We start from the raw sequence: 27,953 nt of genomic DNA on the forward strand, positions 1-27,953 counted from the left end.
CTCTGTGAAACTGATCATCGTTCTCACCCTTGAAGTTACCTGGATCTGAGGGGGTTTTTCAATATTTTCGTTATTGAGATACTCGTATAGTTTTACACGATCATTCTATTACTTCTTTTTCAACTTTTATTTGTTGTGTGAACAATTCGTAACAGTGACATGAAGAAGGTTCTTCAGTTTCAAAGTTGATCCCTAAAAACGGATAGTTTGACCCTGCTGACATACTATTGGTGAGTACCGTCACGGAGTTATTCCTCTTCCTAATTCCTATACGTATATGTATGTATTCTTTTCGCCGTCATTGTTGGGTTTGGTCAACCTTATACCGGATCTGGACCTTGTGGCCTCAATAATCAAACGCAATCGACCTTTGTTCATTATTTTACCTGTTGTAAGATTTACGTACACGCAATATGTACGAAATGTTTCTTTCGAAATTTTTTGTTGAGACGACAGCAGTTACTTCATTAGCATCGTATTATACAGATAATAACAATAATAATAATAATACGACCGATCGTTCAAAGACGTGCAGAGTATTTGTTAGAATGAAATGTAATTGACTAACGAGCAAGTCGGCCAATGTCCATGATCAAATGAAGAACAATGCAGTTTGTACGCCAGGTAGAAATATGCGACCGGAGGTATTCATTTCGGGTTCATTCCAAGCGATAACCCGTTCGGAAGCTAATCGGGATTCAGAAGCATTCGAGGGAAATTAGTTAACCGTGTTTTAATCAACTCGACTCACTCCAAGTGAGCCAAAGAAAGATAAGCGAGGACACACGATGCCGCTCGGACCGAAACGTACTCTGGCCTCCAGCCCGCATCAATTTCTGTCCTCTGGATCATGATTGTTCGTTACAGGCGAGAACTCTCGCGTTTGCGTTATGTGAAAGAATTGAAATGGACGACAATGAGAAATAATCGAGTAAAAAATCACTGAGCATGAACGACAGGGAAAGCAACAAGCAAGTTTTAACGTAATCACGAATTAAGAAACCATCAATTCGGTTATAACGAAAGAGTATCAGGAGCGTTGATCACTGAAAAACAGTGTAAGTGAATTCAAAGTCTATATGCGAGGTATTCGTGTTGGTGGAAGGCAGCTTCCTCTCGTCTCGAAGAAATACGTTGGCAATTTTTTCTTTTCCACGTGTGACATAAGAAGCGAGAAAAATCTCGTCAGCAGTCTCCCACACTTTGTATGGACGTACGATTTTGCGCAAGGGCATTGAGACGCCTGCATGGGGGGATACGAAACTCCGACAATCGATTATTGTTATGGCATTTGGTGGTACTCAGAATCCGAAATCTCTGTACCTGACCTGAGATAATCCCATCCTGGGGTCCCATAGAATACACGCTCGGTCCCCCATGGACAGAAATGGTAACCTTAGGGGTGTAGGCCAAACCCCGGTTATTGTCACGGTGTAGCGAATCTCACAGCGTTGTCACCCTGAGCTGTGGGCTCCTAGTTAGGGGAAAGTTGTGCGTTTCCTTCTCTCTGGTTTTGGAAAAGGGGATGGAAATGTCCGTCTTTCTGTATCTATGGGAAAAAATTTTCAAAGTTTTCTTTTCCTTTTCTCAAATCGAAGAACCGTTTTCCCGCAGAATATTCTCTCTTATATTTCTGTACATGATTCATTGCCATGAAAACAAAATTAGTGCAATTCTCTACTAACGATAAGCTGTCTGTAGAAGATTTAATTTTCAATCTCAGAAATCAGTGTCAGATATAGTTTAAATTGCGTGATACATTATTCATCGAACCAAAGTTAAACCAATAAATCGTAAACGATTATATCAATCTCCTTTATAATTGTTCAGCATTGAGATTGACAACGCCACGTTAAACCCTCGTCACAAATTCTTCTCAAGGATTAGCCGAGGACCGACCAGCAATTCTATTTTGAACACGTACTGTGTATATTTATCATTGCTCGACGATCTTTCATCAAACTAGTGATATAACATTTTTTTCGTAGCTTGTAAAAATAAATTCAAACATACCTTGACCGTTTTTGAACTGTGATAATTCGTCTGAAAAAAAATAACGAAATTATATTAATACGCTGGTTAAAAAACTTGATCATATGTAGAACCAGAACGAAAAACCGGACCTCAGCGATCGTTGTACACGAAGAAACAAATGTATAATACCAAGATAAAGTCACCGTCTAACGATCGCCCGTATACCAAAGCCGGCAATGGACGTAGGTCCGTTACCAGCTACATCCGTTGGACGAGAATAGAAGAGAAAGAGTGAATCTCACCTATGAACCGTGGGCAACCGTTAGATCGAGTCCGGGCCGTTTTAAATTTTTTAATCACGGCTAGAAACACCTTAAATCGGGGATAGCGCCTCGCAGTACGGGACGAAAGGTCCCAAACGGCGATCCTGATGAACCGGTATCTTCCCGCAGGACCGTTGCAATTTCTTCTCCCCGTGTCCCAAATGGGAAAGACAACTCGTGGGGTGTGACTTGTCCTCGTCTGCAAGAATACCGAATATACAGGTTTCATTCATTCGTATGTTAATGCCCCTCTCGTGGAGGTTTTTTGGCCGCACATGGCAAGGGAGAGCGAAGGAGAAAAAGTAGGAGAGAGAGAGAGAGAGATACGGATAGTACCGGCTTCCGCAGTGTCCCACCGAGGAATCTTGCGCGTTACACATTTGCATACCTTCGTCCCGCCTGGGGAATCCCTGCAGGTTACCTACCGTCCGTGGGAACACACGCCACGCGGCGTATCCGCTCTCCGCGTCTCAACAAAGTCTATAGAGGCGGATTCTGGCCTAGGTGTGCGTGCCCCGTCGATGATGATCCCAACGGTCGGTCGGTTGCCGCAATCCTGCAACAAACGGACGGAGGAAGGACGGATCCGTCCGCGGGGGTTCGAAAGCGTCGCCGATGTGTGCGTGTCCGGCAAAACAACCACCGTCTCTCGAACAATGCGGTGTGTTTGGGTCGATTTTCGTTACGCGACCGCATTGTGCGCCACCCGCTGCAGGAACCAACTTTGTTGGGACCTTTGTGGTCGAGGAGGTTGCTGGCAAAGGCCGTAAAGAGATACCAGCAGCTCCGCGTGCTACCTAGAGACGTCCGAAACGTTGGACCACCACGAGTCTCGCCGAGCCAATGCAATTAGCAACAATGCCGAGCGGCCCCCCCGCCAGGATGCGGCCGAGAAGCTCTCCGCGCCTTAGACGCCTTCTACGACCTTTCAACTCGCATAAATCTTTACGCGTATATCAAGCCGGGTTTCATATACGTTTTTACGGCGTCGCGTCGCCACCGCGGCCGGTGACTTCGCGCCATTCGACTCGGTAGTAAACATATCGAAGGTGGATATTTATCCCGGTAACAAACGCACACCTTCACCTTCGCGCATATACTTAACGGAAAGGTGAACTACGCGCAACGTTGCAGGGTATTGACCACCGACTCATAACGCGACACCTTTGACTTTCCCCTTACCGATTTACGATCGGTACAATCCGCTACCCTCGTACGACGGTATTTATTATCAAATTATTGTTTAGAAATCGCTGTAAGAAATACGCAACTGTAGGTGCGCGAGTGTGATCAAACGTAACGTTTATACCTGTAAAGCTGTATTCCAGATAAGCGAGAGCAAACGATTTGTCGTAGACTTTGAACGACAAGTAAAATTTTTTACTTCGATAGTAAATTTCGGACAATATTTTAGAGGATTCATTCTCATGCACATCGATTAATTTCTTTGAAAATTTACCATTCGTGTTTTAGGTATAGTGGAACATTGTTTATTGACCGTTTACGACTGTGATAATAATTAAGACTGTAAACCGTTGCGAAGGCATTAACCAAAACACTTCCATGATCATATCCCTCGAGAATGCAATGAAACGTAAACAGTATTAGTATCAGTGCTTTTGCTAATCGACATCCGGTCGGCGTAAAAACCTGGACAGAGGCGTGCAGCGTGTGTAGGTTCTTCTACTAATGTTATAAATATCGCTAGATCATCAATATCGCTTTATCGCTGCACACAGGATGCATAACGCGTTAAACGAGAACGACGCACTTTTCAATTGAACAAAGTTGACTCGAGAAAAATAAGAAAAAAACTCGTTTTTGGTTTTCTCCAATACCAATTCAACAAATCCCAGTGAATTTTCTTGTTCTTTCAACTGCGGGATCTATCTAAATGGTCTTTTCGTCCGCGAGTAATATTTTACAATCAATTTGTCAAGATCATACGAACGTGATCGGGTACGAACGTGAATAATACACCGATCCGTTGAACAAGTCGTTCAACGAGACAGCCTACCATCGGATAGAATTGCAAGACTAACAAATCAAAAGTACGGTCCGTATCGTTAACAAAAAAAGGACTTGTATATCGCTTGAATAAGAATAATGATCGGCAAAATATTTGTAGGAAGAAACGTACTATAACCACGTTCGTGATACCGGATTGAAATTTTGTCGATCCGATGCGATACCAAGGTATTACAAGGTATATGACACGGTCATAAATAATCATAAGAAGCGGTTGTCTCTACTCGTTACAAAAACACAGGTACGCGGCGAACCGAGTTTCAGGATGTTTCTCATAGCCACAGTGTAGGCGATTAGATTGATTGGCCCCGAATCGGTCGGTGCATGTAATGGCCTGAATTACGCGCTGTGAACCATTCCGCTGCGGTCGTCGGTGAAACACCGTTCGAGCATTCGTTCCCTCCTGCCGTATGTACACCGAACCGCGACTTTCGGCCCGGATCGGGAGTTTTTCCACAGCGTTACAAGGAGCCGCGATGCGGAAGACGGACGAAGAATCCCGGCCGTTGACGGGAAGAGCTCTCGGATCTTCGTGTGTGGTCCTCGCGGTCAGCGAGAAGTGTCATTCCCCGTCGTGTGTGGCGCGGACCGTGGCACGAAACTATCGCGTATTTTTTTTCCCCTCTTTTCCGCCTCTACAGGCTTGGTGACATCTTACAATATCCTCTTTTAGGTCGCTGCTCTGTATATGGTCACCGCTAAGACCGGCTGAAAGAGGACAAAGAGAACCTCGTGGGCGCCGAAGGTGATGCAGGCCCGTGTACGAAGGGAAAGGTGAAAAGAAAGAGAGAAAGAGATAAGGAAAGAAAAGAATCGAAGAGTGATAAAGAATGAACCCACACGTTTTATTGCCGGCGGAGAATTAATCCCGATAGATATATCCGTAGAAGTGCGTAATCTTCCTTGTCCTTGTTTCTCTTTTCACTGCGGATCCCGCATTCCGTCCTGCAGGGGGAACCACGCGTGCGGCTTGAAAAACACCTCACGGAAAATACTCAGCAGTAATTACCGTTCGGAGCCTTTGGTCTCAAAAAGATCCTAATCTTTTCCCTAAACGCCCACGCAAGCCAATAATTAATCACAAATTTCACACCTCGGTGGATTCACCCTGCCGCTGCTGGCTGCAGGCCCGTATACGCGTCCAGGGATGTTCGGCTTTAGGTATACCCGTGCGCACTAGACGGTGCAGACCTGCGGGACACTCCTTCTGGGTCTTCCCCCGAACGGCGGGAATGAATAGCCCTGAGACGCTTCGCCGTAAAACGCCATGAAACTCCATGGAACGCCGTGGTAGTGCGACGAATGGGTAAACTGACCCGCATTGACAAATGATTTGGTTCTACGGTGATGCAGTCTAGGTGCGGAGACCTCCCACGTCGCCTGTCTGCCGTCGGCTCGGTCAAGAGAGACGGAGAGAGGGAGAGAGACGGTGCCTGGTAAACGATCCTTCAATTTTCCGGCATCCTTCTTATGCAAGGCCTTTACGGATGTATACCTGTGTATATATATATACTTGTATATATGCATGTACAAGAAAGGATGTGACGTAACTGCGTGGGTAATTGACGGGGTCGTGGAGGTTCGCGGTTAACATTGACGCCCAATTTCCTTACATTTTATCAAGTGATTCGGTCCCGAGTTCCGTGATGCTCGTAGCCTTGCAAACATACTCATTATGCAAACTTGACGTGTCAGTAGCTTGAAGGGTTGATAACTGGGAACGTCAGTTTTGAAAAAAAAAAGTGTGCGAATGCGCGGTCCGACCGCGGGCCGAAGACGAGCCGCAACTCTCGGTGAGAAACTGAATAAAAATCAACCAAGTCTACCCCCGTTGCCCTTCATTTTGAAAATCAACATAATATATTCCTCCCAGGGGGCCGGATGCCCCCTGTAATTTGAACCCGAATGGATGGATCCGGCGATACGGTATCCCCCCGCAGAATGCATTTCCATAATTCGTTCTTTAAACATTATTTTTAATAGGTTCGTGGCGCCAGCAACCGACAAAGGGGCTAAGGGCAAGGGCGAGTGAGTTAGTTATAGCAATATACCTGTGGACGCGCCTATATACGCGTGCATGCACGCCAGCTTGCACGCACACCTACGAACGCCCAACGAGAATAGGTAAAAGTAGCCGGTCGAGTTGAGTCGTTCCGCGTCTCGGCTCCGCGTGGGATTCGCAAGGGATTTGAGAAAACGACGGGTGAAAGTTCAGGCGAAGTCGTTCCTCTCGCGCTGCCACGCAGACGCGTGGGGTGTCTCTCCGGGGTGAAACATAAATACGACTCACCCGATACGGTTCACCGTATTTTCCCGAAACACGACATTGCAGGCTGCGTGTGGTCCTCCCTCTCACATACCATAAAACGACTCCGTTTACCGGAATCTGCCGAGATTTGCATTTGCTTGACGCACGGTGGGTATAGCGGAGGGTATAATACTCCGGTGTTTACATTTGTCGAAGGGTACCGGGCCCCCTCCTTTGCTTGGGACAATATTGGACGACGGCCTCGACCGCAGCCGGCCTGCGCACTTTCGTCGGGGGAACCACCCTGCGGGCATTCCTCTTCTCTTTAATTCGTCCTTGAGGGATAAAAAAGCGAAGAAAGCTTAGAATCGGAAAGAATTTATAACTGTACGAATCGGTCACATTCTTGATACAAAATATAAATAAATATGCGCAGTCTTCGAATGGCGAAATGATTGCATTCTTCCTCCGATCAGAATAAAAAAAATAAATAAATAAATAAAAGAAAAAATATTCGTTCAACTTGAGGTACCTGTACACGAAATTGCGCCGGTGGGGTTAATTTATCGTTTATCCTGGCTAAGAGTGGAATATTAATATTGCAATGGCGTGTCGAGCTCGAATATAACGAACGAGACAGAGCACGGCTACTGGTCGCAGCGGGAGACCGCGGTAGGGGTCCAGGTCCACGTCCCGCAGCCGCTGCTGCTGCTACCAAGAAGATTCTCCGCTCTTGGTCCCTTCCTCGGCCCCCGAGGCATCATCAACAACAACCACCGTCCGCGGCGGCGCGCGGCGTACTATATACTTCGGTTTGTTCCCTCCGACATACAATATAAGGTACAATATGTAACGTCGCCATTGCAGCACGGCCGCTGATGTCCTTCTACCGTAGATCATGCGGGCGGCTACGATTTGCCTGAGTGTGCGTGAACGGGCGTTACACTATACGCACCTTGTTCTCGGTAACGCTGCAGGATCTGTGTGTGTGTGTGTGAAGAGTACTCCGGAGGAAACGACGGGATTAACCAAACGAGCAAACCGAGTTATTCATCTTCGGTTATAGACATTCTTCATAATTATCATCGACCGGCCCTGAGGACCTGCAGAATTTTTCGTCGTTCTTCGGACACGTCGACGTGCAGAGAGAGAGAGAGAGGGAGAATGAGAGAAAGAGAGAAAGATCTCCTCGCTGACAAGACGAGAAAGGGAGGGGGGGGGGGGGGGGGGGGCGCGAGGACAAGAATGCCCCTTAAGCTGCTACCGGGCTGATGGGTAATTTGAAGACTATACCTCTTCCCGGACTGACCGAGAGATATTTCGGATCGGTATGAAATCTAAATGAAAAATCTTTCGGCCCCTATCGCCGCGGGATCTTAATCTATAAATACCCTCCATATTTCCTCCGGAGTTTCGAACGACGACACTCCGCCATCAGCGACGAAGAAGGAAGAAGGGTGTGCGCCGTGATACTGACGGCTCTGGCCCGGGCCAGGAACAAGAACAGGACCAGGACCCCGGTCGCCGTAGTGTCGGCATCTTCTCTACCTGTTTGCCCCCTTCCGAAGATCAAAAGGCGCCGCCCCGCGGCACCGTTGTTCCCGGGGTGTCATATAGAGTGGCACCGGGGGAGATGGAGCCTCCCATAGCCTGCCCTAATGGTCCGGTCGAATCTTTGGATCCGGGGGTGGCTTCGCCCTTAATAAAACGCAAATATACATCAATTTTACCTCGCGCCGATCCGAAGTGAGGAAATTATTCGTTCACGGAGAAAGGTAAATGTTCGTCACAAATTTGAAATTATCGTTCCGTATACCTTCCCATCATCCGTATTGCTCCGCGACGATACGTGTCGGTCAATTAATTTTATTCGTCAGTAGATAATTAATTGATGTCCGGATGACATAGGTACTTCCTGCTGGATCGTTTCAGGCTGAAATTGAAGAACGGCGAAAAAAAGAAATGGGGGGGGGGGGGGAATCACAAGACACCGATTAAAGTCTACTGTAAATTAAGATTTCCTCAGTCGCACCGTGTATCAAAGTGACTTACATGCGCGAACGAAAATTATAGAGCAAAAGATTTACGCCACAGCTATACCTACGTAGATACGTCACACAAATGCCTAATCGCTTCGAAGCCTGCCAGCTCGCATGGTTCTCTTTTCGCAACAATGAACCGTTCCGTTGTTTTTTCATTTTTTCCTTATCACGGTGTTCCTGGTTGGGCGTGACCGCGCGAGGCAAAGGGCAAGAAAACGGTTGCGAAGCATCGTATTGTCGCCAAGCTGAAAACGATTGTAAAACGTTGCATGCACGACAGAGCGCACGTGACACGGTTGACATTGAGTGCCTACACCTAGCCACTCACGGTATCGCCGTTTTGAGATATGTCCCCCGTAAAGCGTAACCAGTCTAGACGCGATGTCAGATTAGTTATCTGCGTCTGCGAGATGTTTCAACAGCGAACATTGTACGATGTTATAATATACTACACCTGGGTAGATGCTTGTCGCTGAAAAAGTTATAACCACTTTTGTTGATTCAAAGCCGATCGTCAGATAAGAATGTAGATGAAAACTCACCATTTCAAAGCTCCTATCTTATGTACGGGTGTCGAGACTTCACTTCCTAGCTGCGCTCACCTCGGGCCTCATTTCATTATTATCAGTAACATTATTAGTACATGCCGCTCGATGGACTTTGCTCGAATCCGATAATTTCACAATCAGATTTCGGACAGCGTATAGTATACGTATGCGTATATACATATATCTATAATATCCTTTCAGACCTCTTATCGATCTGCGACGAAGATGAGAAAAGAAACCCTACTGGTTTAAGATTGTGGCGCCTCTGCGACGAAGGACCGTTTGAAATTCTATTATAAACGTGGAGCGAGAACAAAGCGTGGTTTTAATTTTGAAACGGGTATAGGGATGCACGCGATGCGGCGTCTCGTTTTCCTCGTATAAATACCCCTAGGAAAAGTGCGCGAGATTGCAAGCCATCGCGTCTCAAGTACTCGAGTATAGGTACGCGTAGCCCGCAACGTGCATGTAAGGTCATGCACAGCGGGGGTATATTTCGAGTAGAACCATAAGGTATTTTAGTTTCGCTGTTGGGGGCTCGAAGGAGTTTTTTAAATACCCTTTGGTTGGCCTCCAAGAGGCTAAGAAGTGGTCCCTGCCTCTAAGGGCCGTGGGAGAGCCCTGATACGTTTTCACCGCTTATATTTCGCCGTCCGACGACGAGGCGTAGAAGGATTGGAAGAAAAAAAAAAGGAAATGGAATCGAAATCGATTTCACAACGCGCCCGGGTCGATAAGTATTCATCACGTATATGTATATTGCCACAAACGTGCCGTAAGGCATCCGAGAGGTACTAATTTTGCTGAAAAATTTCAACGAATCTGAGCCCCCGGTTTCGTAAGTAAAGTGCACTTATACAATGCACGCGATGATCGAAGGGAAAATAGTGTCACGTCGTGACGAGTGATAAAGTTCGATCTTACACGGTACCATATATTAAAAAATCTCGAAGAACGTCGTTAAGATCATTCGGATAAAATCGTTTAGAGCGAGCGGCATGCCCCGGAAAAGATCATCTTGGCAGTTAAGGCACAGAACATTGTGGCGGTCGTGTTTCCCGAGACATTCTCAACTTTTCAAATCCTATCTCTAACCCGGCATCTCGGTCGTCGGTGAAAATTTTTACAATTTCGTATTCAGGTCCCTTCTTTCCGTCTTTCATCTTTGATTCTTCATCTGCGATTTTACGCAGGTTGTACTCGTATTTTATGGCAAAAACAAAAATAATACGTGCCTCGGAATTCTTTCACCCACATTTCACTTAATTCGGTAACTGTTACTCTTCTGGTCCAAGGCTCTAAGCATCGTATGTGCAGGATAGGTTCTTCGACCACTGTATTACTCGGGTAATTTGCACCATTAATTCTAATCCAGACGGTAATTGACACACGTTAAGTTCGCGAGCTGATATGAAATGTAAGTAAGCAATGTATAATGTACGTATGTTACATTTGCATACCTGCACCGTAGTTTTACCACGTGCTATTCCCGCGTTTACACGCGTATTTTCGGAGATCAGAAATACGCCTGTAAATTAGACGTCAATTTCAAACGTTGGATTTAAAACGAACGGTGTCGATTATGATTACGATTATGATTATTATTATCTTCGACCTTGCTTCAAATACGAAGTAAAAATATCTGAACAAGGATTAGAGAATCACAGATGAAGTATGGATGGATATGGATGACAGGTTACATCATACCCAGTTCTATTTCTCGATTCTCCGTTATTACTCAATTTTCTCATACCAAATCCCGCTTATCGTAATCTTTATGAGTAACGGATGGTTGTGTTATTTTTATTTTTTTTTTATTTTTTATTTTTATTTTACTCGCAGGACAAAAAGTTTGTTTGCAAATAAATTCACATTCAAAGATTTTCTACATCGAATCAGTACACAAACGAAAAAAAAATAAAAATTATGCACATTCATTAACGTAACGACTTCGCAATTATATTATACGCAACACTTACATAATTACTGCCAAATCAGACTAACTGGTATACGTATATGATAAAACTCAATAAAAAAAAAAAAGATAATAAACCCCACCGAGATTTGGCACATGTGTTTATACGTCTGTTACCTATGTCTGCGTGTTAATATCTTCCACGCGCGTGTAAATAAGCATGACTACTCTTGCTATATCGGATAACGCACACTAGCGGCAGTAAATCCTCGGTATTCCCTTCATCTACGTTTATCGGCAAAATATATCGTCCGGATGGCCTAAAATTTTCCTCTCCAGCAGCGGCCGGATTTCGCTTACGCGATACATACACAAACTGCACGTCGAACTCGTTCTTCGCGGAATATGATAACGGGTTAGGCAGCAATTACACAACACTATTATTAACAATAATCGATTTAGACACGATAACTAAACCTTTACATCAATTTCAATCACTGTGTTATCTATAAGTTTTAATTTCTCGGATGAAAGCGTAGCGGTAGATATAAATTTTATCGCAAGACAAGAATACTAATTGGACTCTGTATTATTGTTGTTTATAATATTGTAAATCGTACGTATTGCGAGTAAAGAAAAAAAGAAAAACTGAACATATACACACCTGTTTGAAGTAAATTTCATTATTCGAACTTGCGTAATATCTTTGGAATGTGTTGTTAACGATGCATTAAACAAAAGACCGTTGTTTTTAACTCAATTAAATTTTCAACAGACTTTATTTACAGATTCATAATTTCAGAGATTCTCGTATAACGTTGATGCTGCTGCATGCTCATTGTCGGTACTTCCGTGCTATAGGAAGGAAAAAAAGAAGAGAGGATCAATGCACCACATGTCAGTCCTTCGAATTCAAAAATTGTGAAAATTAGCATACTTTTCTCTAAAAGTGCTACAATAGTTGGCTAATTCAATTTGCCCAATTTTAAGTCCACCTCTAGATACATTCGCCAACGAACAGGATAATTTCCTGAACGGAGTTATCAGGCGATCGTTTAGCACTCGTTACGTAAGGTTGTTTCTCCCCACTTAAATAGGCCGCAGACAGACATCAGCTATAAGGGGGACATTTAACTCGGTAGGTGATAATTTATCTAATTTCTAAAGTAATCACCACACGTGAATACTGTGTGTGCGAAAGGATTAGATAGAGCGGTTCGTAAATGGAATAGCTATGCAGGGTATTACTGTTCACGTGAGCAGCGAGTGCTTTTATTTCCATTACCCCGCCCGCCCGTCTGTGCAGCGGTATAAATTTCGGCGACGTGTGTATTCATCGTGTATAACCACTGCCAGGGCGAAAATTAGTCTTTGATAGCACTTGCTGTTAAATTTATTCATTTCGCGCAATTGATTCGTACCTATAATAGTGTTGACGGCGTTAATTTAGCTACGGCGTTCACGAAAGAATCCGTACAAAGACATATGTATGGAGAAAAGATTTGACAAATTCTTGAATAAAACGAATAACGTTTTAATTAACAATATAAATGATCTTTCTTCGGTTATATGAAGGATTTTTCGGTAATCGAAGAGGAATTCCTATTTCTGGACATCAACGGGCATAACATTTGTCTGGAAAAATCTGTCTTACATCGCTATCAGTCGCTTATACCTCCGTCACAGATAGACAATATGTTATAACGTTCAATAAACTAATAAAGAAAATTACCGCTCAACCGCGGTGCACCGCCTTCATGATTCAATATTACCCATCGATGGCTTTTTCCAATACTCTCGTCTAATACGCCACCACATAAAAGCATGATCTTCCACTCTGGTAAATTTCCGATTTATCTATTTACTCATCTGTTTATCTATTTATCTACAGTTAACGAGGCATCGCAAGGCGTCCGATAGCATGAATTAAAGTCACCCAAACACTGCAACATCTCTGTAATTTTTTCATCTTCTAAACGTTGATATACACGGCGACGAAACCACTTATCTGATAGACACACTTATTATTATTACTATTATTGTTATGCTTCTTTCTTCATTTTTCACAAGATAGTCTACTGAGGATTCATTTCGGTACGTTTGTCATCGATACGACGTTTCTAGACGGGAGAGCGACATGCTTACAAAACGTATTTGCGGAGACCCAACGAAGCAAATAAAAAGAAATTTGATAATTTCAATTTCAAACTTGTCAGGCTTAGCAAAAAATGCGTCGTTTAAACCGAAGCAAAACATACATAATAAGTATTATAATAGCGCGTATATATTTGCCTCTACCGATAAAACTTGATAAAGTGTAAAGGGTTTATCTGACCGGCAGGGGGTCGAGTATCCGGTTACTTGCGGTGAAAACCGGGCAGATTATTTGCGCTGAAACATGCCGCGTGAAATTATAAGATTACCGCGGTCGTACGAGTGCGCCTCACGTACGCGGGCCTCGCGTGTGCGAATACGCGAAGAAGCAACGGCACTCGTGGGGTCTTAGACCATTTGACGAACGTGTGTAGGTGACCCGTGCTATCAACGCGTCACTCGCCAGACGTCTGGTGATGCGAGAGCCGGGAACGAGGCCCGCTTGTAAGCCGCGTCGCGGCGCAGCTTCGCGTGTGTTAGCGAGCATTCCGCGTTATCAATAGTTCTAATTGACCGAAGAGTGGGGACGACGAGATAGCGCCTAAGTATATAGGGGGCCCGGTACCGGGGCGAGCGTAGTTTGCCGCTTGGCTCTTCGACGGATATTTGAAGGACACCGAGAGCGAGAGCAGCTTCTCATCTGCGCTCATTCGAACCTACGAGCTTTCTCACGCTTTGTCTCAATCGTTTGGATTTTCAATCCTGCATCGCGCGTTCGGTCGGACAATCATACCCGTTTAAGCGACCCGCTGACGGCTCTTCGCCGCAACAAGTCTGCTCCGATTTTCGCGACAACCGGATACCAATCATCGACGAACGAGAGAAAGGGAGCGCGCAGAGGCGTTGGGTGGAAACCGATCGAGTGTCAATAAAAGTCAATTTATACCCTTCGACGCGACTTGACAAAACTGCAGCCTGCCGAAATCGCTTGAGCTGATTCGGGACACGGTTTTGTTCGAGAAAGCCTGGAGTCGAGTTACGAGACGTGAAAAACGCCACATCATTCCTCATGGCTACTAACAGTGAGAAAGCATTTTCCTAGCATAGGAGAAAAACCTCGTGTCCAGGGAAGTCTTGGTTACGAGTGTGGAAGGCTGCGAGACGTGGTCTAGACGCAGCTTTGAATTTTAGAACGATTCGTCTGTTTTTCAGACAATTTTTACGACGACTGAAAGAATAATTGAAACGCGTAGACATTCAACGTGCAGTTTCGTCAGTGTTTTTCGTGTGGTAGAAAAATAATTTCCTACAATTCTCTCCGAAGTGAATCAACCGTGTTTGTCAAAACTATTTATCCGATCGAGTATAGTTATGTTTTCCATAAAATACAGCAAGCAGTTTCTCAGCTATCGCATACTAAAATCAAACCGGTTCAAATACATCTGACGATACGGACTCGGGCTAAATTGTTGTATCAGTGCGCTATAGTGTTTACGCCCTATTTGTGATAGCTGCGGTTCCGTCGTCGCAGCCCCGCATGACCTGAAACGTCTTGCGAAGATCAAATACTAAGCTTCGAATGAACAAGAGCTGGGAGTCCGTCGTTCTCAACTAAAATCAACCGAGAAAAAATTTCATACGAGCTTTGGCAAAAGAGGAATTATCGATCCCTTGAAAGTCGTTAGTTAGGCGAAGATTTCAGGATCGAAACAAGGAGAAGAAAAAAGTCTTAAGCCTGCTTCGAAGAAAATTAAGCGGCAAAGAAGGAGAGGAGAGGAGAGGAGAGGAGAATAGAGAATAAACCTTAACAACAAAAACGTTACTATTACTCGTTCGGTAATCGTTAATTAAAAGTAATACTATCGTGTATAGCGTGTATCGCGTGGCGCACCGATAATTTTATTTCTTGTCAACACGATCGTAAAGAAGACGATATCTACTGTCAGTAAAAATTCGCTTTTCCCGGGCCTCGAGTCCACAACTCGGGATCCGCCAAAAACGGCCCTCAAAATAGCAACCTAAGACCGGGGGCAGAGGTAAAAAATTGATAAAGTACCGATTCAACATCCGGGAAAAGTTCATCGCCATACCCGACAGAGAATATAAATAAAAAACCGAGAAACCAAACACATCTGCACGTCTTTGAGGTACCGCAAGGAGAAAGACCACCCGAAACCTATAAAATAGCCTATTTCGAAAGTATCTAAAGTAAAAAATGATCCTTTACGTTCCCGGCAGAATGCCAACCCACGTTAACCCCTACGGCGTGGCTCGCTACCCGGGCAGCTTCCTGGGCAGCGCTCCTGCGGGCTACCAAAGCCTGGCGAACACCTTCTCCGGCGTACCGATTACCACCAACTACCCTAATCTGAGCCTGCACCACCCTAGGCTGGACTTCTCGGCGTGGCCGCATAGGATGCCCGTCGAGGAAGAGCTGGGGACTTCCCCGCCAGCAGGACTCCCTAGCCTCGGGGCTTCCCCGAACTGCAGCCTCGGCACCGCGGGTCCTCCGAGTCCAGCCCACAGCGACTCTGACGCTTCAAGTTCCAGCCTGGAACTCGGCTCCGTACGGAAAGGAGAGAACACGCAGCTAAAATGCAGGTGAGCTTCTCCACGATCTTTGTTGTTTCGCTGGACTTTGCGTGATTTCGATATTACTTTTCTGCTACTCTAATTAATATCGCCCCTGCAAGGTGACGCTGGAATTCTTCATTGCATTGCGAATTTCTTCTGTATGATAAACTTTGTCGAATATCGGAATTATTTCTTTGATGTTAGTGTAATTATGCAGTTTATACAGAGAAATTAATAACTCGCATTTCGTGTATATACGACTGCGTCATGTAATGAAACCGTGTGGAATTTTCCGCAATACACGGAAAGCGGCTCTTTCAGCCTCGTGCAGTGAGAGGCCAAATGACTGCTAATTACAGGGCAGACACACGTCAGCCAAAACTGATGAATGACCACCGTTGGCGATTAGCACTTTCACCGACAGACGTTATTGACTTGGAATCATGTACTCTTGTTGTTAGCGTAGTGCGAACTGCAGGCCAATCACGGCATCGTATATTCGCGAGTCAATCGGATGTCGATTATGACGTCTGAATTTGCGACTAGAATGAAAGGCACTGATACACAAGTCGAGAAATTATAACGTTTCATTTCGGTAGGGCTCCAATTGCTTATAAGGACACATATTAAAAAAAAAAAAAAAAAGAAGAAGATATTCTAACCGCGTGGGACTCGTAAAACTCATACGAGACGTGAAGTTCCAGATAAGTGAATCGTTATCAAGCTGGATAGTCTACCGGGAGATAAAGTATCCCGGGGAATACTGCGACGCAGAAATATATTTGATCTTATGTCAGTCATCTTCAAATATTTATTATATAATAATATTGTTCCGTTAAAATGGGACTTTGCAGCAACGGAGTTAGGTTGAGTTGTCACCGGTTGCTTGTTGTCATACCGTGCAGTATGCAATATTTTCAGGAAATTTCATCGCAAAATACGTTTATAGCTGTAGTCCTTCCTTCAATAGCATACGCGACATATGTACGTATATACGTGCGTGTTGAGTTATTATTCTGCAATGCGGGATAGGTACGCATACTGACGATGAGAGAAAAGTCGTTGAATCAAAAGAAATAAAAAAATTGTTTTGATCAACTACATGCGGGGTTTACGGGCGGCGAAACGAATATTTGGTTATTACAACAATTTAGAATTTGCATGAGCTAAATGAAAATTACTTCTGATGACTAAATTATTATTTACCACGAATACGAGGATGTACGGTCAACGAAATATTAAGTTGTATCAACGACCTGTATTATATAGTTAATATGAAAATCATTTTCTTAATCTGAAAATCCTAGTTTTTGATCCAACGAACGTTTGATCTATGCAACATCATGTTTATTCTTCAGTAACGCAAATAACTCATGATTGTTCGCAAGTCGGATAAAACGCATTTGTAGTTTCCAATTAAACCGCGCGATTTTTTTCAGGATTCGAACCGGGGACCGCTTGCAAATATCTATCCTCCTGCCTAGTCGCACATCTGTATTCACTGCGCCAAACTATCCCACAGACTTCGGGTTAATTTTTGCTCAGTTAGATGAGATTTACTCGACATAAATATTTCGTTTGTCATTGGCCCAACACACTAAAAACTTGGATCAACGAAGCAAGTAGTACCTACAAGATATAGATTTGTCTCGGCTAAGAAACTTTATTTTTCTCCTTCAATCATCAAAAGTTCTTGACAAGAAACATATTTAGTTCGTTCAACCATACGTATTCAACAATGTATAAGTTTGAACGGAAAGAATAAAAATTAGCTAGTTCGACGAAATCAATTTGTTAACTAAGTCACATGTAGGGGTTGATTCAAGAAGATCAAACTTGATTCCGCGGAATAGTGAAGTCTTTGACTACAAAAAATTTTCAGTTGAAGCGATTGCACGCGTTCAATCGAAGGTGCCCCCTTCTTCAACCGGATCATTGAGTTGACGTAACTGAATATTGTTTGGACCTATCACATTTTCGATCAAATTAAACGCATAATTCAAATAACTCGTTCGGTTGATTCGACCTGACAGAATTTACGATGCTAACTACGGTATGTTCATTTTCAGAAAACAATGATCGAAGGTGTGTAATATCAGGTTTGGCTCGGATGAATCGCCCATAGGATCAGACTGCGTCTTTGGGAATAAAAGATATATTTGAAAAATAATGATAATAAACAAGGGAGGATAAGAAACTAATTGAGACTAGAAGAATAATCGCAGTGTTGTAACGTGAGTAGCGCTGTATCGAAAGAATCTGAAAAGTAAAGAAACAATGTTAATTCGTGGTTGATTGAAGAGGCTTGTCCAGAAATATAGGCACAGATTGGGTATTTTAAAAGGTGAGTAGACAACGTATCCAGAATTGAAGGAAGGAGTACACAGAATGCGTTTCAGTATTGTAACCGAACAAGTCGATTGGAGAACATCGCGCGAACTAGGCGCTGCAGACAAGATTACACGAACTAGGTGTAATCAAGTCTAGGGCGTGAATTAAATGCTCTTAAGAAGCTTGCACGAACTAGGTGCAATGAAATAGAAGAGGGTACTCATTGTCAACCTTTTATGTAACGAAGGTATGGGGTCTTTCGATGATCGAAGCTGATGTCAACTCGGCGCTGGTCAGACCAGAAATGAGCGTCGCTCCGCGGTGACGCTTTTATAAGAAGTGGTTGGTCGTATCATCGAGCGTTCACCAGTCGCTCGGTGACGTCACAATTTTAGAAATAGCGACCGAAAGATTCTCTTCTCCCTTGCCGAATTATGCTCTTAGGTGATCATTCATTCGTTGTAAATTTATACATGCCGAATTTGTTAGTTTAACTACAATAAAGAAACATGTAACTGTAAGGTTATTAAACAGAAGGAACAATTTTTCATCCAACTAAATCGATTCGGTTGATTCAACGACGTTTTTCTCCGTGTACCTATACTCTGTGTAGGTTGTTTGATAGTAAATAACGTCACATTTCGATGTTATTGTTAACTTCTTGACGTGGTGTTGGTGGTCAACTGCTGTAAAAATACGCCGTATTTATGAAATGCAGTATCTCGTGTTATTGTATTTAGTTATAACCGGTTACTAGACATCATTATCAGCCATCACAAGTCTGTCTGAAGACGATGAATTGTTGTAATTAATCGCCAACAATATTCAATAGCGGTGGGTCGGCTCGGCGTGGATTATAAGTAAAAAAAAAAAAAAAAAATACAGGGAGCATAGAAAATCATTAGCGGTACAAAATTATTGTCTCATTGTCAAACAAATATGAATACTTATTTAAAAGTCATTAATTTGAAACGATTAATGACGTAACATTGGATGTTAAACAGTAATTATTCAATTCCGACTTGTACTCGCTTACATTGTACTTTTGTTTACTTCGAGTAGGCAGGTACATTAATTTTATTCAAATAAATTGAACTTGCGTTTCATATCTCGGATGAATGCTAATTGAACTGGTTCTTCGAGCATTCTCGATTCTCTTTTACATCTCACACTTGTATTTGCAACGTAATTGACAGAGTTTCTTTACGTGCAAGAATTTCACATAACTAATTGATTTTCTTGCATCAATCAACTGCGTTTATCAAATTTTAGGAATGCTTTGATTTGTCTTATGTTATTCAATAAAAAAGTTGAAATTTTAATTTCCTACTCGATGTGAATCTATATATATATACGTATGACATTTGAATTAATTATTTTTTTTACATGGAAAACATGTGATCAAACAAACGTAAATATAAAGTAAGAAAAATAGAACTCCACGTTACGTTTCTACTTATGTGTAAGTATATTGATACAAGAACTTCTAATGGCGACAAATGAAACTTTTTTTTTTCTTTTATTATTTTACACGAATTGAAATAACTCCTCTATAGATACGTTTTTCTTCGTACACTCGTTTACCTCGGAGCTGTAAATACGCCGAGAAAGAATTTCGAGTCCGCTGCTATTGATGGGATATCGCGCTCTCGTTGGGTTTCGTCGATTTTAACCGCAACGCGAAATACTCGTAGCGGAGTCGAGTGTAAGTATAAATAATACATGTGATCATCACGTGAAAGATAAGGACGTCGTTCAAATCACAGAAATAATTCATTGTATAACACTATACACAGTGCATCGTTGTAAAAACAAGTTCAACTCGACTGGTTGCAGAAATTATAAATTCATGTTACATTACACACGGGAGAACGTCAAGCATGGAGTTCACTAATTGAGGTTCAAGGAAACGCTGCCATCGCAAACATCATCCTTCGCCTTGAGAGTCTTACATGGCTCGATGGCCGGCATTTTGCCGCTTGTACGCGTTACATATCGGACGAGCGAATCTCGAAATGTGCATATTTAGGAGAATGTTGAACGTGAAAACACCCGCGGCGGCATAAACAGTGCATCTATATTTGTGCGGTGTGTACGAAGCACGTGTACGAATAAGGAGACCCCATTATGCTCCGTTTCGTATCACCGTAATCGTCCAGCAGACGCACGAAATGCCCGGGATTCAATTCGCAGAGGAATTCAGAGGCGTTTCTTTCTCCCATTTTTTTTATTTTTATTTTATTTTATTTTTTTTACCAAAACGCCGCATTGAATACCCGAAAGAATTCGTGCACACATTGTTACCGTACGTCTATGTGTATATACATATACATACATAAATATGCGCATGTATACACACGCTGTGTATGTGCAGGCTTGCAAGTTTAACATTGCCTTGGTCTCTTGACCCGCGACGGTCTTCAGTCAGTGTCTATTTATTCGCGCAATATCATCGTCGTTGATTATATGAAAGGGTTGAATTTAGTCGCTGTGGTACATAACGACTCTCGGAATAGTGTATACTATATCAGGATCTCGCGGCTCGAGAGATAAAGTGAGGTCAAACGGAGCCAATTGTAAAAATGAGACCGTCGTCAATTGATAAAAATGTTTCATTGAATGCCGATGACGCGGTTCCATTGAAATTTCATGAACGTTCGTCGTTATTATTTCCAATTTCAAAGTGGATATCTTTGATATCAAAATTATACGAAGTCAAGTAGAATCTACTATTCCCCGCCATAAAAACGATTTGTGTAATTTCAACAGCAGAACTTGAGCGCAGTGCAAAGTTTACATAGTAAAGACTTTTAACACGGTTAGCCAATCAATGACAAATACCAACTGATACGAGAGACAATCGAATGCTGAGTTTAGATTCGGTGCTAGACTGCCGAGGTGGTGATTTTAGTAAACAGGAAAAGCTAAACAACCAAAAACAGTAATAAAATCGACACTGTAATTTTAAAGATAGGTGTAGCCTAAAAGCAATTTACACGTTTACGTCTATTATCAGAGAAATACGAATATAAAGACGCCCAACTGAACTTGACGCCGAACGGTGGTTATACTTGCGATGTGGGAGAGGCAGCGGAAAAGGAAAATAAAAAAATAACCCAATAACTTACCTATAGTATTTCGTTTAGCCTGTCAGTCGCTACAAGCTCCGAAAACTTGTTTCATTTATGTTAAGGACGTTGAAGGTTTCTTCTCCTCCGGGGTAATTACGGTTCCCCGAACGAGGAGTTAATGGGCTGTAAATAACGAAGAATGAATTAGACTTAAAATATAAACTCAAAGACTATAAAAATTGAAATAATTAGATACTCGAGGTATGCTTACCGATATTAATTTCCCTTTACCTTTTCTTATATTCTCTATTCTCTGTTTTATAACAGGTGGATAAATTGCGGTCGGTGGTTCGCGTCTCTGGAACAACTAGCCGGACACGTTGCGAGACTGCACGCTGCTCCCGGGCCAAAGGGGCTATTTTACTGCGGATGGGAAAGCTGCGCGAGAGGCGATCGCGGATTTAACGCCAGGTGAATATTTACAGATTCCATTTACTGCGCGTAAAACGGGAACTCGTCCATTCGTCACAGAATTGAAAATTGTCATCGATTCCTTTACTGACGACCTCCGCTCTGGTTGCAGGTACAAAATGTTGGTGCACGTCCGCACTCACACTAACGAGAAGCCGCACCATTGCTTCCAGTGCGACAAGAGCTTCAGCCGTGCGGAAAACTTGAAGATTCACGCCCGTTCTCACACCGGTGAACGTCCCTACGTCTGCCCGGTTGAAGGGTGCAATAAAGCGTATTCAAACTCGTCGGATCGTTTCAAGCATACGAGAACACACGCGGTGGATAAACCGTATTGCTGCAAAGTGCCGGGCTGCCCTAAGAGGTACACGGATCCGTCATCGCTGAGGAAACACGTGAAGACGTACAGACATTACGTGAACAACAACGACAAGATGCTGCAGGTGAAGAGTTTCGACGATAATGTTAGCCAGGACAAGACGAGCTTAGTCAAGTCCGAATCGGACAAGAAGGATTCTAGCATCGAAAGCAACACGAGTTTGAGTCCGAAGATGAGCTACAGCTTCGAGGAGCAACAAAAGTTTGTCGAAAGGAACAATTTTTACAACCTTGAACAGCAGGATCAGGAGCATCAAGTTACGCCGTCGAAATTCGAACAGGATGTGAAAATTTATCCAAGAGTTTACGACGAGAATTACATCTTACCGCAGAGAATTCAAGTGAATCCGCTCTACGGGCAGAGTCCGAGCGACGACGTATCATCGCCACTTACTAGTCCGCCCCAAGAAATATATCCCAGAATTAGCATGCAGTCGACCCCCATAAAGATCGAGGAACCGAGCGTATGTCCGAAAACGACTACCGTCGACTACCGAAACATCGAATCGATCGTAAACAGCACACCGAAAAAGGAATCGTCGATTTGCGAAGTGAGGAATTCTGTGATAAGGAGGGCCGAGGATGTCAAGATGGACGTAGAACAACGGACGAACACCAAAGAACAAAACAGCGAATGCTGCTGCCACCGAAAATGTTGCATTCACGACAACGACAGCATACTTAAAAAGACGAAAATTCTCTCTGATCTGATTTTGAAGACGCAAAACCCGCTGTTTAGGCATCTTCTAGGAACGGTTGACTTGCAATACGGCCTTCAAAACATGTGGAATAATATGGCTGACACGACAAATACTTGCGGGCAAGATTTGAGGGTGAAGAATAACGACACCGTTACCGAAATGGAACAAGATCTACCTCTAGATCTGACGATTAACAAGTAATTACATCAATATCGTGCCTACCAAATACTGTATATTCAAGATTCAAATCTCTTTCAGTAAATACGATCCACCTGAACGAATAGCGAACGTTCCACCATGGGAAATGTACATGTAAAAAAACTGGAAAAGATAATCGAACATTCGTTACTCGACGAGTGCCTTATGAAAGGGATTTCAATCCATGTAACCGGTGTACAAATTCCGTAACTCTTTTGATCAAATAGTAAAGCCAAATATATTACGTGTAAGAATCGATCGGATATATTCGACAATCAAATATGATTTGCTCAATATAATCTATTTGCCTTATCATGCCTTAACTATTAAGTTACAATACTACGCTCCAAGTTTGTGCCAAAATGTTGTCACTCACCACTAGCTTATATAGTCGAGCACTGTTATGTAATATACTCAACATGTATATACATATGTTCACACTTATAGGCGACATATATGTATATATTTACGAGCGTTCAACTCACATGATGAAAAACAAAAGTGAGCAGCATTTCGAGTTAATATCTTTTTGTATTTAAATAAAAGTATGAAAAAAGTGCCTTATTCTGTGAGAAAAGCTGTATAACAATGTGACTAGCTAATAAACCGTATTATTTATATGAACACTATCCCTGAGTCTGTTATCTCTTGCCTACTTCTACCGCTGGCGCATGATTCGGCTGATAATACGTTGTATTCGAGATAGATGGCAAGAAAAGATGTAGGCTACGTTCAATGCCCTGTGCAAACATGCATTAATAATAATTAAGATAATAATGCCAACCATTGTTACGTTACGGAAAACTAAATGCACTGTAAATTATTTACTACTAGAACAGTCCGTAAGTAATAACGTTGTCTTGAAACGGGGACAGTACAATGCACACGAAATTTCTTCAAGTGCTAATAAAACAAAAAATGAGATTGTAGTATTATTGAAAGCGTAATGAAATACAGCATTTTTAAACGCATAATATTATTGTGCAATATACATTCTTTTTTCATTTTCATTTTGTTTTGTAAATTTTCGCTACTCTGTTTTCAGAGAGGAGGCGAAGTTATTACAATCACCCCGAAAATGAGAATTCGAGTTGGAACTAAATTACCGCCTTCTTAAAAAAAAAGACTCGCATCCAATGCAAATTTTCAAACGGACTTCTGTCTGTGTGCGTGCATATTATGTAACATTACAATTCACCGTGGCGGTTTTCCTCATTTCGAAATGATTAAAGTTTCAACAGAATCGCTTCAACAGTTTCTGAAATGTAATGTAAATTCTGCTATTTCAAATAGCTGTAAATAGTCGCTTCATCATAGCTGTGCACACACACGTATATTCATATAAATGTGGCAGACTTAGATAAATGTCTTTTAAATTTTGATGAGTAACATTTTGATTCACGACATCAAAGTAGTCTGAATATGAACATGATACTTCATCATTGCAAGAAAAATTTTTATAAAGCGGGACGGTTTTGTCAGTCACTTACCCCCTACAGTCTGATATATCAAAATGATAGTTGATATACCAACTTTTACACACATCGTACAAGGGATTTACGCTGATTCAATTATTCATCATCAACACACATCCGATACATTTATAAGGCGTGGAAAATATCCATTTATGAATTGGATGTGGTTATGTATGCAACGGTTCAATAAATGTGGCGAGTCTTTGCTTAAGCAATGAATTCACTTTCAAAACAGGGAGGGAAATTCACTGCTGACGGATGTCCGGCATTATTACGAATCAAGTACGGTAAATTACAGCAGTTTCAAAGAAGTTTATTACATAATTGTCCGTAATAGATAGAAAGCCACTTCCCCTCGTTTCCGCCATCTCAACTTGGAAATTGCATGACCGGTGCACTTTTTTTCAAAAGACTTGACAATAATTAACGATACGCTGTATTTCAAGAGATGCTGTGACTCGTGAGGAGATCGGACATGCCATCCTTAATTATTTTCAGGCACTCCAAATCAGCGTTGATTGTAGAAATGAGTTGAGACATTCCTTGCTGTTCCATAGTTAAATACTGCAACGAAGGACAATACATATTAATTGATATTAGCGAATGTAAAGCAATGTAAGGATACACTTGTCTCGTACATCCTAAGCTGATACTGATCAGTTTTGTTAAAAACAAAAAATTAGTTTTAAATGTTGACCACAAAATTGACTCTGGTCTAGCAATTGTGATAACTTCATAATTAGGAAGAGTAAACTAAGTTTTGTACTGAAGATATGAAATACACTCACGGTTTTAATATCGTCTTGGGCAATAGGATCCATAGTATATCGTTCGTGGTTTTGAGAGTCCATATGCCGTCTCATTCTCAGTTGTGAAAGCATTTCACTGATTCTTCCCTTAAACTGTGTCGGAGCACTTATTTGCGAATGCATTGCTTCAAACCTATTTGTTAGCACTTCTTCTTCAGGTTGTAATGCTAACCCAACCTTGCGCGTTATTTCTTGACGAACCAGCACCTAGAAATTCATTTATGAAACGTATTATTACATTAAGTAAAGCAGTATGATGGTAAAAAAATTTGACGAATCCAAATGAAATGGCCCAGTATACGGGGTAAGTAAAAAAAAATCGCACCAAATTTAGACGTGAATAAAATCCGAATGCATTGACTTTATTATGAAAATTTTCTTTTTTGCTTGAAATTAGGACAATAAACAATTTGTTTCGCGTTTGAAAATTTGAACTTCAAATCACAATTTAAGATGAAAATTAGGCTAAACATTCTTTAATAATAATTTTTTTTTATCCTCCCAGCGAATTTTGCAAAATCTGTTTTTCAAGATCGTGTATCTCAGCAAGGATGAAGATTTTCTAGATTTCCGAACACAAAACGAAAGGTTTATGTTTTTAATTTCGAGTAAAAAGAGTTTCGAAAATTGGTCGATGCGTTCGAAATTTATTCACGTTTTAACTCGGTCTGGTTTTTTTGGCCCACCCAGTGCGTAGAAGTAGAATGAAATAAAATTATCAAGATCCTCTTCACCTGTAAAACTCGGTGTTGCAGCTCGAGTAAATTTCGTCGATGTTCTTTCAATCTTGCTTGAGTTGCAGTGTGTTGTCTCTGTAAACTTTGAATTCTTTCTGCAGCCAAGTCTAGAAATGCTCTATGCTTGGCTGTTTCTTCTTCTTGGCATTTCAATCTATATTTGACTTGATTGAAGCCAATCATTGGCACTGGAATATATTTCTCTGGGTTTGGATTATCTAATTGCGCTTGCTTCCATAATCTGGGATCAATAGACGACGGTGGGTTATCCAAATATTCCTTCAGTTGACTAGGGTCTAATTTAACCTGTGGAAAAATGTTTTCCACGCCCATTTGGGCCAGCTGTTGTTTTTGCATAGTCTGTGTAAAGAAACTAACTAACTCGTTTGCCGGAATTTTCCTAGACAATCCTGTCACACCTTTTTCAGATACGCAGATTGTCACGTGACTTTTATTGTCATCTGTCGATTTTATAGTATCAACAGTTAATGTTAAATTTGGTTTATTTCCGAGAATGGTGTTGAGTGATGTAATCAACGTCTGTTTTCCATCTTTTAATTCCTGTTCTTTTTTGTTGAAACAAATAACGACCAGTCCATCATTGTTATCTGCATCTGGCATACAGCTATAACCAATAGCTTTGAATCTACACAAAGGATTTTCTTGTGTCAAATCTATAGGAGGTGCCACCGACGAGTAGTAAGCTTTTCCAGTACCCCATAATGCTTGGATCAAGTTCCATCTTGCTATGGTATTATCACGTTCGTCATTAAAAAGTTGGCAGTTAAATACTGCATTATAAAGTGCTTCCGATATCGCATTCACAGATTGTTGCTGCGGTTGTTGCTGTTGCTGCTGTTGTTGCGGTTGGGTAAGAGTTGTTCCTAACCCAGTAAGACCAGAACCTGAAAAATAACGTCTTAGGTAAAATCATGTCTCTCATAGTGGTGAAGATATTTCAAGTACGGGCAATTAAAATATAATTATCTGTCCTTTCTCCTCTAGCGTTTGAATGCATTAAGATTGGATTAGTACAAGAGTTCCAGGGTGCTTGGAAAATATATTATTTCTAATATTTTTTCCAAATTCGGATTTCAGTTAACCTGTTCCAAAGCTGCTGAAGCCTGTTGTATTTATTGCAGCTGGCTTAGCACCAAATCCACCAAATCCTGTTGTGCCGAATCCTGTTGTTGTTGTGCCTGATGTGCTAAAGCCACCAAATAAGCTCGGTGCCGAAGATGTCGCCATGGTTGGGAACGAACCAAATCCACCGAAACCTGTTGAACTTGTAGTCGCAGTTGTCCCAAATCCACTGAATGCCGTAGATGAAGTTGCTGGCGTACCACCAAATCCTGCACCTGTCCCAAACCCGAAAGATGAACCTGGAGTGCCAAATGTTATCGTACTCGTGGCTGGTGTTCCAAATCCTCCGACTGTTGATGTACCAAAGCCACCGCTAGTTCCAAAGGCAGGTGCCTGTGTTGCAGGGGTACCAAATCCTCCAAGAGCTGGTGCTGATGTAGCCGGAGTGCCGAATCCAAACGATGGTGTACCAAAACCAGCTAAGATAATATAAATAAAATGAATTACTCTTCGAAGCAAACTTTTTTCAATTAAAAAACAAATTATTACTTGACTATATTTCTAAATTACAAGTGTGATAATTCTGCTGTCTCTTTTTACACATTATTCAATAGTTTGATGTGTTGGCGGGTGTGAGCGTATTATATTATTTAATGGACTTGGTACAGAAATTAAATTCATAGTGAATAAATACCCCATTTCTTAAATCTTTCAAACTTGTCATGTAAGAATTTTAGCATTGTGCCCTAGTTGCAGATAATAAAATTATGTTCACTATTCGGAAATTGAATAGACCGGGTCTCATGTATATGCAAAAAGCAACTCATCTGAGGCAATGTAATATTCTGAAGTGTCAACCGCATCCTTGAACTTTTATTCCAGTGTATTATGAAAATTTCCGATTTACATCAGAGTTCAAAGATCAAATGTTCGCTATAAAGGCAATTGTACCA

At 42.1% G+C, this 27,953-nt stretch overlaps 2 protein-coding genes across 5 annotated transcripts in view; one reads left to right on the forward strand and one right to left on the reverse strand.

Annotated features, from left to right (window-relative positions):
* Positions 1 to 23,525, forward strand: LOC124215346 (zinc finger protein GLI4). Of its 4 annotated transcripts, none has more exons than XM_046618647.2 (4): positions 1 to 230; positions 15,411 to 15,773; positions 21,476 to 21,619; positions 21,732 to 23,525. In XM_046618647.2, the coding sequence occupies exons 2-4, from the start codon at positions 15,412 to 15,414 to the stop codon at positions 22,897 to 22,899; spliced, it is 1,674 nt and encodes a 557-aa protein (XP_046474603.1). In that variant the 5' UTR covers positions 1 to 230; position 15,411; the 3' UTR covers positions 22,900 to 23,525. The 4 variants fall into 4 exon arrangements, with proteins under 4 accessions (XP_046474603.1, XP_046474605.1, XP_046474604.1 ...); XM_046618649.2 differs by having other exon boundaries at positions 3 to 230; positions 15,561 to 15,773; XM_046618648.2 differs by lacking the exon at positions 1 to 230 and adding an exon at positions 13,802 to 15,319.
* Nup54 (nuclear pore complex protein Nup54) overlaps positions 22,233 to 27,953 on the reverse strand; it is a 7,754-nt gene continuing 2,033 nt past the window's right edge. The window contains exons 2-5 of the mRNA XM_046618644.2: positions 27,021 to 27,479; positions 25,915 to 26,822; positions 25,160 to 25,387; positions 22,233 to 24,935 (exon numbers count right to left, since the gene is read on the reverse strand). Of these exons, the coding sequence (XP_046474600.1) occupies positions 24,813 to 24,935; positions 25,160 to 25,387; positions 25,915 to 26,822; positions 27,021 to 27,479 (1,718 nt within the window). The 3' untranslated portion in view covers positions 22,233 to 24,812. The remainder of the gene's footprint in view (positions 24,936 to 25,159; positions 25,388 to 25,914; positions 26,823 to 27,020; positions 27,480 to 27,953) is intronic.

Source organism: Neodiprion pinetum, chromosome 3, assembly GCF_021155775.2.
Source record: "Neodiprion pinetum isolate iyNeoPine1 chromosome 3, iyNeoPine1.2, whole genome shotgun sequence".
In the NCBI taxonomy this organism is placed as follows: domain Eukaryota; kingdom Metazoa; phylum Arthropoda; class Insecta; order Hymenoptera; family Diprionidae; genus Neodiprion; species Neodiprion pinetum.

What these genes read in the sequence shown, in the direction of transcription:
- LOC124215346 (XM_046618645.2), top strand. Translation starts at nt 15,388, where the DNA reads ATGATCCTTTACGTTCCCGGCAGAATGCCAACCCACGTTAACCCCTAC. An exon ending in AACACGCAGCTAAAATGCAG is followed by an intron (nt 15,774 to 21,475) that starts GTGAGCTTCTCC and finishes GTTTTATAACAG; the next exon opens with GTGGATAAATTGCGGTCGGT. An exon ending in GATCGCGGATTTAACGCCAG is followed by an intron (nt 21,620 to 21,731) that starts GTGAATATTTAC and finishes CTCTGGTTGCAG; the next exon opens with GTACAAAATGTTGGTGCACG.